This window comes from Stegostoma tigrinum, chromosome 29 (genome assembly GCF_030684315.1).
Source record: "Stegostoma tigrinum isolate sSteTig4 chromosome 29, sSteTig4.hap1, whole genome shotgun sequence".
Lineage (NCBI taxonomy): Eukaryota > Metazoa > Chordata > Chondrichthyes > Orectolobiformes > Stegostomatidae > Stegostoma > Stegostoma tigrinum.
Genome location: NC_081382.1, coordinates 34049100 through 34061481, shown reverse-complemented (window position 1 = coordinate 34061481; position 12382 = coordinate 34049100). Strand labels below are relative to the sequence as shown.

Here is a 12382-nt window from a genome sequence, read left to right as displayed (position 1 = left end):
AGGCTGAAGGCTATACAACTGTATGGAGAGTGAAAACTATAACTGTAACTCTCTCATGCCTGCAGCTGACTTAAAAGAAAGTTCCTGATGCCACAGCTGCAAAAAGTCTCCTAAAAGAAACTACAGCTTTTGAAACCAAAAACACAAAAAAAATTGTGGTCTGCTACACTTACAAGCATTACCTTTGCCTGGAGCTTATTTGATCCTGTCACTTTCTTTCTTCAAATTGGCACCAAAATTGAAGACAGCCCACATAACAACACCTTATTTGTCTAGACTGTTTAGAATGCTGGCTAGAGGCAGAAATATGCATTTACAATCATTTGACTTTTACAATACAAGGCTTTAAAGTGAGATATAGGCCAGGTACCAGAATCACTGCTGAAACAGAGGTTATCCAAACCACAGAAAGACCAAGATATTCCTCTTCGCTATGAAGTTGAAGGCATTCACAAAGTTGGGCTGTTAAACTTTGGTCAGAACCAGTGTGAACAACTCCAATCAGCAACAAGAAGAGTTGCAGGAAGATCATTATGAAAGGATGGCCTGAAAGAATTCAAAAAGTACTTGAGAGCATTTGTTCATTTTGGCCATGCAGAATGAAGTATTACACCAGGATTTCATTCCATGTTACACCAGAGACATGAGTTTTCAATGTACAAGATGGCTAGCAGCTGAATCTGTACATAAGCCAGGGATAAATCAGGGTATTCAATGACTCATGTATGCATGCATGCAAGGCATATCAAATTATCATTCTTCAAATCTTCCACTGTTTGATAACTTAAACAACGCAACAGGTTTTTTCAGTATTGACATAATGAGTGACGTTTTCAGCTTATTCGATAATGGACAGCCTTGATAACAGACTGCAAGTTATTGCCAAACCACTTCAAAACATCCATTAAGCAGGAAGCAACAAGTAACACATCATCCCACTATCCAAGCTCAAAATAGAACAGTAGAGTTTATGATACGTGCTATCTTCCACCACACCCGGCACTTTTCCCTGCAATTGCAGGAAGTGCTACACCTGCCCCTGCACCTCTCCCCTCAACCCCATCCCAGGCCCCACAAAGACTTTCCACATCAAGCAGATGATCACCTGCATATCTGCTAATGTGGTACACTGTATCTGCTGTTCCCGTTGTGGCCTCCTCTACATCGGGGAAACCAAGCGGAGGCTTGGGGACCGCTTTGCAGAACACCTACGCTCGGTTCACACTAAACAACTGCACCTCCCAGCCCTGAACCATTTCAACTCCCCCTCCCATTCCTCATACATGTCCGTCCTGGGCTTCCTGCAATGCCACAATGATGCCACCCGAAGGTTGCAGGAACAGCAACTCATATTCCACTTGGGAACCCTGCAGCCCGATGTTATCAATGTGGACTTCACAAGCTTCAAAATCTTGCCTACCCCGACCACATCCCAAATCCAGCCCCGCTCGTCCTCACCTCCCTAACCTGTCCTTCCTCCCACCTCGAGCCCCACCCCCATCTCCTACCTACTAACCTCATCCCACCCCCTTGACCTCTCGATCTTCCCTGGACCGACCTATCTCCTCCCGAACTCCCCACCTACACTCACCTTTACAGGCTCCATCCCCGCCTCTTTGACTGATCTATCTCCTCTACACCTATCTTCTCCTCTATCCATCTTCTATCTGCCTCCCACTCTCTCCCTATTTATTTCAGAAACCCCTTCCCTCCCCCATTTCTAAAGAAAGGTCTAGGCCCAAAACTTCAGCCTTCCTGCTCCTCTGATGCGGCTTGGCCTGCTGTGTTCGTCCAGCTCTGCACCTTGTTATCTCAGATTCTCCAGCATCTGCAGTTCCTACTATCTCTGAAACAACAAAAGATTTTTACACTGCATTACGGCATGCAATACCACCGGAAAAGGGATTACCTTCCTTGGCATAAATTACGTTTAGAAGGCAAGTGCAAACAACTGTCTATTCATTTCAAGACAAGGGATATTTTGCTTCCAAGGTAGGGCACAATGAAAGAGATAGATGGCTGAGCACATTGCAAACAACTAAAACTGCAGGATGAGCAAAAAAATGCTATTTGAAAGTTTAAACACTTGGATACTAGCATAGGTTTCTCGAAAATGGAACCTGCCTAGACTGATGCAGAACACACCAATCATGCATGAAAAGTGAAGAAGAACAATGCAATAATTGCATGGTGATAATGAGACAAACCAGAGCAAAGAAACTAGCTGTCAAACAAGAAAGAATGTATACTGCTCTAGACAGGTATACAATTACCAGATCAAAGCAAGTTGTTAAACTTTCATAGCATTACACTGAAGCTTGAAATATTAATCTTGAAAACTTTGTTGTGCCTGCTTGTGTAATTACCACATTAACAATACATGTTTATATACAACCAGGTATAACTGTTTGGAATTTTTGGAAAGCATGTTGTGCTGTGTCTCACGGTCAGTATTAGTATAGCTTCAAGAGACACACTAACAGAAACTTTTCAGAAACATGTTCGTGATATCATCACCATATCACAGCATGTAACCTGATGGCAAAATGATTGGATGCCCATCTTACTTGGGACCACTTAAAGCATGTTCTTGTGCTGTAACAAAATCATCTAAATGCTAGCCCATACAGATGTATCTGTGCATGTAATACAGTAGTTGTATATAACGGCAAGCTATAATGAACATATGGATATTTCAATATCATATCATTCGTGCCTAGTTTCTTATTTCAACAGAAACAACATAAGCATTGCCAGTTCAGGTAAAGATACCCTGTTAGAGGCAAAAACCCTAAAAGGTGATGAATGGAGTTCCAGTACAAAACAGCAATGGTCTCAGTGAATGGTAACACCTTCGATGAGTTGAATGGCTGATTCCTATTCCTAAGTAGAAACTGGTCCCAAGGCTTCAACTACATCTGTATCATGCCCGTCCCAGTGATAAATTGGAGAGAAGGGGTCTAATAATAAGCATTAAATTCTTAACTTGCATATTCAAAATGGCCCCACATGTTTAAGATTACCAACCAGAACCCATTAAGAAAAAAGTCACATGCATATGACAGAAAGACCCAGCAACAGCACCAAATGCTGCCTATCCCACTGCTAAGTTTATTGTATGCAATACAGGTGTAATGTTGACCAATATCTACCCACATTTTTGTACTCTACTCAAATCTAGCTACATAAAAAGGGCATTTGAAGCAAATTAGAACGTATTAACAAAATCCAAGAATGGTTCCAAATCTGATTAAAAGAAATAAGAACAACTAAGCATGGCATAATAGCAGTTTAAGTTTACAGGAAAATATCCCAAAAGAATATTAAACAGCTATCAGATAAATGGGCAGTGCTGACTGTGGCATTAAACAAGTCACAAGGGTGTGAACCTCAACAAGATATGTAAATATCAAACTTAAAAAAAAACAAGGCGAGACTGGCTGGCAACAAACAGCACTAAAATGTCTCCCAAATGGCTACACAGAAAGATTTTAATCTTCATTCGTCTTTAGCGTGTGCTGTTGGCTGTGATATTACAACTGCTAAATAAGGTTAAGTTCCCCTATGAAGCAACTGGAAGGTTAAATGACTGCGCCAGATCCCATCTATAGTGACATTAATTAAGCCAAATCATTTTTATTATGGAATGCACAAGGAATTCATGATTCATAAATAATTAAATACTGTCAAGACTAGGATATTGACCTACAAAATAACAGTTTTTCAGACTTGTACATGAACATTACCTTGCAGGTTTATGGTCACCTTTCTCATCTCAGTACATTAAAAAATTCAATGTTTTCTCTATCCTTAATTTGACAAAAACATTTTGAGAAGCATCCTACAAAAGGGATATTTTTGTAACTCACTGACCCTTGTTACCAAACACCTTATAATGAATAAGGAGTGTCCCAGTTACTCCTTTCATTCTTCTTGCATTATGACAACAGAAGATTTACAGATTCCATTTTGTAAACTTCTCATTCATACTTTTTGCTTCTCCTTACTTAAATGAAATTTTCCCAAGCTTAATTCTCACTTGACTACCTACCATTTATCTTTCATACACACTGCTTTTCTTCATCTTACTCTCTAACCTTTCATCATACAGCAGGCTTTGGCTTCATTTGTCTGATAACTTCCTCTCATTAAGTACCTCTGCCGTTCCTGAATAAACATAAGGCCAAAAGATGGATCCGCAGAGTAGGCCATTCAGTCCATCAGGTCTGCTCTGACATTCAATAACATCATGGCATATTTAACAACCTTCAATTCTGCTTTCCTGACTAAGTTCAAGGCAAGATGGATGGAATTTTTAAAATGACCCTTCTCAACAGCCCTCCATGGTTTAAAGTTCCACAAATGCACTGCATTTATCAGAAGAAATGGTTCATCTCACTATTGAAATATACAACACCTTATTCTGAAATTGTACTCTCTGGTCCTAGAATCCTCCATGGAAACAACTTCTCCGCATCATTATTGTCAAGTCTTCTAAGAAACTTGTATGTTTCAGTAAGATCACGTCCTATTCTTCTAAGGTCCAGTGTGTACGGACCCAATCTCCCCTAATAAGGCAGACTCTCCATACCTGTTATCATCCCAGTGAACCGGACTGATTACAATGCCAACGTATTATGTTTCCTTTAAAAAAAAAGTCCAAAACAGTTGTCATCTAAGATTCTCGAGTAGATTAGTAGCTTAAGTTGTGGATGCTGTGGTTGGATAGGGTCTATATACACACCACTGCAAAGAGAAACCGGAAATGAGATAACCCACTCCAAAGGACCCCAGAGTTTAAATAACAAGTGGGAAAACACAACAACGCTTCATTGGAGGCTGCAATGATGATGTTACCCAGCAAGGTAATGATATGTCTGCAAAATAATGAAACAGTTTGGTGAGCGAAACAACCAACCACAGTATTGTTCACTGTATCATAGTTAATAGCCTGATAACTATCTTGTAAAGTTTTAGCAAAACATCCCTACCTTTATAATCCGTTCTTTTTGTAATAAAGACCAACATTCCATTTGCATTCCCTACTACCCACTGAACTGGGATACTAGCTTTTGTGATTCATGACCCAGGGCCCCAAATCCCTTCATTCTGTAGCTTTCTGCAGTCTTTCTCCATTTAGATAGTATTCTGTTCCTCTAGTCTTCCTTCCCACGTGCATCACCTCACATTTTCCCACATTATATTCCATCTGTCATGTTTTTGCCCACTTACTTAACCTATCTATAATCACTCAGCAAACCCTTGCGTCATCCTCATCACTTGCCTTTCCAGCTAAATTTGTGTCATCCGCAAGCCTGGCTGTAGTACATTTACTTTGCTCATTCAAGTCATTAACATATTGCAAAAAATTTTGGACCCAGCACTAAGCCCTGTGGCACTCCACTAGTTACAGGTTGTCATCCTGAAAATGCATCTCTTATACCTTATCTGGCTTCTATTAGTTAGCCAACTATGTCAGTATACCTTGTTCAACATGGCCACTCATTTTATTAAGCAGCCTAAGACCTTATCAAACACTCCTAATTAAATCCGACCTTTGATTTCAATTTCTGTTTTCACTCCACTGAAAGTATTCCTCCCCGAATTCATAATTACTCTGGATTGCTCTTTGTCTTTTCCTGCAGCTACCCTAAACCATACCATACATTGTCCCCACATATTGCTTCAGTAGTACATGATCAACCAGAATCACCTGAATACTCAGGACTATTTCTAGAAATGCTTCTTTTCTCAGTGCGTTGCACAAACTGATCTAGAAAGTTCTCATTTCAGGAACTCTTTCCGCTCTTTGCCCATTCTACCAAAATTATCCTAATTTAGGATGGGAAAGCTCTACGTTACAACTACCGTATAGGTTTACACCTTTATAATTTTCTGACAAATCCAGTTCACACTGTCTCTCACTATTTGGTGAACTATACAATCCAAATGATACTTCTATTGCTTCTTAGCTGTAACCAAATAGACTCTTCAACTCTCCTTCTGAAGATCTCTCTTTAGCATGTAGTATTTCTATTTGAATATCACTGGTGGCTCAGTGTGTAGCATGCTTGTTACTAAGTTAAGGTTTTGTGTTCAAGTCTCACTCCAGCACAAGTTGGCACTCCATTCTAGTACTGAAGGAGCTCTGCACTTTTGAAGGAGTTGCATTTCAGATAAAACATCTGCCTACTCTGGCAGATGTGAAAAGCTCCCACAACATTGTTTTCAAGAAGTTACCCGGCCAACAGTAATTCATTAAATAACATCACCAAAAAAAAAGCATAATGTCTGATCATTATCAGATTGCTGTGGGAGTATGGTGTTTTTCCTACATTACAACAGTGACTACACTATAGAAGTACTTAATTAGCTGGAAGAGATGGGTTGCACTTGTAGCACAGTGGGAGCATCTTTTTTCCGAGCTAGGAGGCCTGGGTTCAAGCCCCATCTGCTCAAATGGGTGTTATAATTTCTAAGCAACTTGTGCAGTGATATTGTCTATAAATGCAAGTCTCTCCAATCACCCAAACTGCCAATCCTCTTCCTTCCATTCCTTTTTATTTCACAACCCCCTAGGCACCCAGTGAATAGTTCCCGTTTGAGTGCTGTGCTAAGATATGGGAAGCAGAGTCAGTAAGGAGACCTTGATGCAGGGTAACTGGACTCAAAACATTAACTCTACTGTTCTCTCTAAGGATGCCAGCAGGCTTGTTGAGTTTCTCCAGCATATTGGAAATCTAAAATCAAAACAGTGTCTGCAGTTCTTTGCTTTTAAATTTGTGAAAAAACGTGTTTTCCAGTTCAAAACATATTACACAATATTGAAGAATAGTTGAGAAGCAAAATTCCAGTCAAATACATTTACACTATGGCAATTACTGTAATGTAGGAAATATGGATGTTAATTTGCACAAAAGGTCCCACACAGAAATTAATTTTATGACTAAATAATCTGTTTCCAGCCATTTGACAAAGCCTTATACTGGTTACGACATCAGTACAAAACATCGGCGCCGCCTCTTGCTCCCCAGAGGAGCTCGAACAGTTCATCCACTTCACCAACACCTTCCACCCCAACCTTCAGTTCACCTGGGCCATCTCCAGCACATCCCTCACCTTCCTGGACCTCTCAGTCTCCATCTCAGGCAACCAGCTTGTAACTGATGTCCATTTCAAGCCCACCGACTCCCACAGCTACCTAGAATACACCTCCTCCCACCCACCCTCCTGCAAAAATTCCATCCCCTATTCCCAATTCCTCCGCCTCCGCCGCATCTGCTCCCACGATAAGACATTCCACTCCCGCACATCCCAGATGTCCAAGTTCTTTAAGGACCGCACCTTCCCCCCCCACGGTGATTGAGAACGCCCTTGACCGCGTCTCCCGCATTTCCCGCGACACATCCCTCACACCCCGCCCCCGCCACAACCGCCCCAAGAGGATCCCCCTCGTTCTCACACACCACCCTACCAACCTCCGGATACAACGCATTATCCTCCGACACTTCCGCCATTTACAATCCGACCCCACCACCCAAGACATTTTTCCATCCCCACCCCTGTCTGCTTTCCGGAGAGACCACTCTCTCCGTGACTCCCTTGTTCGCTCCACACTGCCCTCCAACCCCACCACACCCGGCACCTTCCCCTGCAACCGCAGGAAATGCTACACTTGTCCCCACACCTCCTCCCTCACCCCCATCCCAGGCCCCAAGATGACATTCCACATTAAGCAGAGGTTCACCTGCACATCTGCCAATGTGGTATACTGCATCCACTGTACCCGGTGCGGCTTTCTCTACATTGGGGAAACCAAGCGGAGGCTTGGGGACCGCTTTGCAGAACACCTCCACTCAGTTCGCAACAAACAACTGCACCTCCCAGTCGCAAACCATTTCCACTCCCCCTCCCATTCTCTTGATGACATGTCCATCATGGGCCTCCTGCACTGCCACAATGATGCCACCCGAAGGTTGCAGGAACAGCAACTCATATTCCGCTTGGGAACCCTGCAGCCCAATGGTATCAATGTGGACTTCACCAGCTTCAAAATCTCCCCTTCCCCCACCGCATCCCAAAATCAGCCCAGTTCATCCCCTCCCCCCACTGCACCACACAACCAGCCCAGCTCTTCCCCCCCACCCACTGCATCCCAAAACCAGTCCAACCTGTCTCTGCCTCCCTAACCGGTTCTTCCTCTCACCCATCCCTTCCTCCCACCCCAAGCCGCACCCCCAGCTACCTACTAACCTCATCCCACCTCCTTGACCTGTCCGTCTTCCCTGGACTGACCTATCCCCTCCCTACCTCCCCACCTACACCCTCTCCACCTATCTTCTTTACTCTCCATCTTCGGTCCGCCTCCCCCTCTCTCCCTATTTATTCCAGTTCCCTCCCCCCATCCCCCTCTCTGATGAAGGGTCTAGGCCCGAAACGTCAGCTTTTGTGCTCCTGAGATGCTGCTTGGCCTGCTGTGTTCATCCAGCCTCACATTTTATTATCTTGGAATCTCCAGCATCTGCAGTTCCCATTATCTCTAGTACAAAACATTGGTTGTCTTGCTGAGAATCCTCAACATCCTGAGACTTTGGAAAAGAGTTTCATTAAATCTAATGCCCACCTACCATTTGTTTGGAATATGTACAGTTGCAAAAATGTTTGCTCAGTTACTCAGATATAAATTCTTTACATGAGTTTACCTGCTTGTATCTGTGATCCTAAAATGGCTACTACAAATACTATGAGGATTGCTTCCATGTTTTCTTTCCTCTCAATGAGGAGTATTTCGATCCTGTATCTAGGCGGTGTTATGTTCAGGTGCTTTTCTTCTTCAGGTAAAAGAGGAAGTTGTTGTGAATTGAGTTTAGGGAAAAAAAAAGGGAAGATCGAACTCCACAAATCCAGCCTTGAGGTCTGTTGCAAATCTAGTCAGAAAAAAAATGCCATTAGCTCATCACAAAAATAGTTTTTTTTAACCTTTTAAAACCTGATGTCATTTATTGGTATCTATCAATTATCTGGGAGTGTTCAATATGCAAAGTTTACAAAATCAGAAGTCCAACATTGAAAGCGCAACCGTGACCACCAGCTATAATATTTTCTTTCTGAGTTTAGGATTATTTTCTGACATGTTACAGCTCTGTATGAGATTTATATTTGGGACATCTCCACAAAGAATTTATTCAGCCATTCTAGCAAACCACGGAAGGTGAAACCCAAGTCTCAGGCCGAAGAGATTTTCTCCAGATAAATTTGATTCCCTGGGAAAGCATTTTATAGGCCTGAGAATTATAAATAATGAATAACCATCTTTTAGTTTATCACATCTCTTCTTTGCACGTGCAAGCCCAAAATATGGCTCCACCAACAATACGAATGAACAGTGAATTCCGAAGAATGGTCAATAGACCAAGAGAATATACTATTATCCTTTCAAATGAATTATGGGATCTTCTCCAGTACCACTTGGGTTTGGTCTTTTAATTGTCGAGGACAGTTCAAGCACTGCAAATGCTCAATGTCATTTTTAGTGTATATGAACAAGTTACCTTTTAGTTTACATGAACGAGTGATTTGAACCCTCAATTTTCTGAATCAAAGGCAAGACTTTCACCTACTGAAGAAAAAATATATGCTTACAGGAGAATCTTGTGGTATAATTATAATTAATGAATTTTAAACAAAACCACGTTCATAATTAACAAAACTTCCGACTATCAAAAGGGTTTATAAAATCATGAGGAGTATAGACGAGATGAATAACAAGTGTCTTTTCCAAGGGTGGCAGATTTCAAGACTAGGTGACAGTTTTTAAAGATGAGTGGAGAAAGATTTAAAAATAAAACATGGCTTTGTTTTAAAGAAACAGAAATGCGGTTTGTGTGTGGAATGAAATTCCAGAGTAAGTACTGAATAAGGGTACAGTAACAACATTTAAAAGGCAATTGAATAAGTACACGAATAAGAAATATTTGGAGGGATATGGGCCAAGCGCTTGCAGGTGGGGCGTTTAGTTTGGTATTATGGTCGGCATGGGCTTGTCGGACAGAAGGGTCTACTTCCGTGCTGTAAGACTAAACTATCGCACACGGAGTTTTACAACCGATTAGGAAATCAAACCTAACTCAAGTAAATTAGTATATACCTACGCGAAGCTAATCATATTACTTAAACTTATTGAAAGCACGTCTAATATTAGACATAATTAAGCATTAATAACGGATGAATTAATCGAAAGCAATACATGCAACAAATTCACACCATATGTAAATATCGGTTCCATCCAGGATTGCTTCTTAAGTAAAAATTCATTTCGTTTCTACAAAAAGAAACGAATCAGAGGTTTCTATGATCTCTAATAAAACTGATCAAAGATTTTAAAAAATACTTCCAGCGATTGCTAGCTATAATAATGATCTAGACAGGTAGACACATTTTTGCAACTAACATCTAACTTTATTTTGCAGTTGTAAATCTGTACCACTGTATTGCGCACGTTAACCAAATACAATTATTCCGTAATCAAATCAGAATTTAGCGACGATTTGATTTATAAAAATAATTATTTCTCACTGACACGACAGGAATAATCTGTACCATCGATTCTACGACTTTTGCAGAGCTGGGGTCTGTTGAGTAGTTTCAATCATACAGGTTCGCAAAAAAATTTATTTCCCAAAATCTACTGCACATATCAGAGAACGAGAAATCAAAGGTTTTTTTTGTAAAACTATACCGGACTTCAGATTTTTATGACTGCATAAGTTAAAACGATACCTGCAAATATAATTCAGATAGCCGTTATTCCCCTTTTGCGTACGAAGACTCTTAACTCTTTTTCCTCATTCCTGCCACAAACTTCTGGTATAACATTTTTGTCGTTGCTATCAATAGCGCAACACGTCCCTCCAGCTGACTGACAGTTACATTATCCAATCAGACATTAAAATCAGCGTTGTGGGGCCGTCCTTGGGAAAATCAACAGCCAATCGGCAAGCCGATAAGGCGAGATCGTCAGGAAGGGAATGACGCCACAGTTTGTCCGGTTACAGGAAAACGGAATTCATAATCGTGTCAAAAAGCATGCTGAAAAACAAATAAAACTTATAAAATTTTCAAGTATTTCATTATATTAGACACATTTAATAACTTTTCAATAAACAAAAACAGTAACAATCGCAATTCTGTAAATGCTCATCCCAACCTGTGATTAATTATATCATCCAGCTGCATCGTAATTCCGTGCCTTATAAACTTCGGAGAATAACTAAGACCTCCGTACAAAATAAATATAGATATGCTTTGTAGCGATAACTGACAAATGCGGCAAATTCACAGAAACCAAATTGCAACTGGGCATTTCTTACCTCGGATTCGGGAAGTTGCGAGTTTCCCAATATCTCTAATTTTTTTCCCTCAAAAAAAAGATCGGAAATGGCGGTTTTGACCTCTGCGAGCTTAGGCTGAGTATGTTTCTCCGTCGGGATGGGATTTCCCTGTTCCGTGCCTTCCTCTCGTCATGCACTGTGAGTAAACTTGTTTTTCAGCTTCACCTCTTGTCTCGGAAAAGACGAGAGGAAAAAAAATGTCTCGAGCCGGCGCCGGGAAATCCGATTGGAGGCGCGTCGCGTGGGGACTGAGAGGCGCGGCGCGGGGAGGCGACCGTTAGGAGCGCGTGAAGTTAAAGGAAATGGATTGGCACCAAGTGGGAGAGGGGGAAATTTTGGGTGGAAGCGACTTTGAGCAATGTTATAGAGGAGATGGGCAGGGATTGAGTACACGTCGAGAAGAAAGGGTGGGTAATGATGAAGAGGCGGGCATGAAGGGGTAATGAGTAGCTTAGTGTACGGGTGGGTAATGATGTGTTAGCATGGGGTGGTAAATAGCTTGAGTTAATGGTGGGTAATGATGGGTTGAGCATAGGGGAGTGGATAGCTTGGGGTATAGTGAGGTTGTGGATATGGGAAAACGGGTAGCTTTGGATGTGGTTGGTGAGCAATAAAAAGAACAATATAACAAAGAACTGTGGATTCTGGAGATGTGAGACAAAAACAGAAATTGCCGATGAATCTCGGGAGGTCTGGCAGAACCTTTGGGGAGAAAGCAGTGTTAATTTTTTGAGTTTATCAGAACAGATGAAGTGGAGTTGAGCATGGGGTAACTGGGTGAGCAAGTGTGCATTAGGCATTGAGGGGGTGGGCATCATGAGGAAATGAAATGGGAAAGTGCGTAGCATGCAGGGAGGAGGGAGGCTTGTGTTCCAAGCATAGAGGAGAAATGGTGAGGGTGAGGGGGAGGGTGAGGGTGAGGGGGAGGGTGAGGGTGAGGGGGAGGGTGAGGGTGAGGGGGAGGGGGGGGGGTTTGGGAGCAAATGATTAGG

General features: G+C 41.8%; 1 protein-coding gene across 3 annotated transcripts in view; it reads right to left on the bottom strand.

Moving 5' to 3' along the window:
- The window catches only part of LOC125465406 (transforming growth factor beta receptor type 3-like), a 141639-nt gene extending 130013 nt beyond the window's left edge, over positions 1-11626 (bottom strand). The window contains exons 1-4 of one of the 3 annotated variants that reach the window (XM_059638415.1): positions 11370-11626; positions 10780-11088; positions 9552-9619; positions 8703-8927 (exon numbers count right to left, since the gene is read on the bottom strand). In XM_059638415.1, the coding sequence (XP_059494398.1) occupies positions 8703-8760 (58 nt within the window). In that variant the 5' untranslated portion in view covers positions 8761-8927; positions 9552-9619; positions 10780-11088; positions 11370-11626. Of the gene's footprint in view, positions 1-8702; positions 8928-9551; positions 9620-10779; positions 11089-11206; positions 11309-11369 lie in introns of those variants that run through there. The other 2 variants (XM_059638413.1, XM_059638414.1) reach the window with 2 other exon arrangements.
- Positions 11627-12382: the final 756 nt, after the last annotated feature.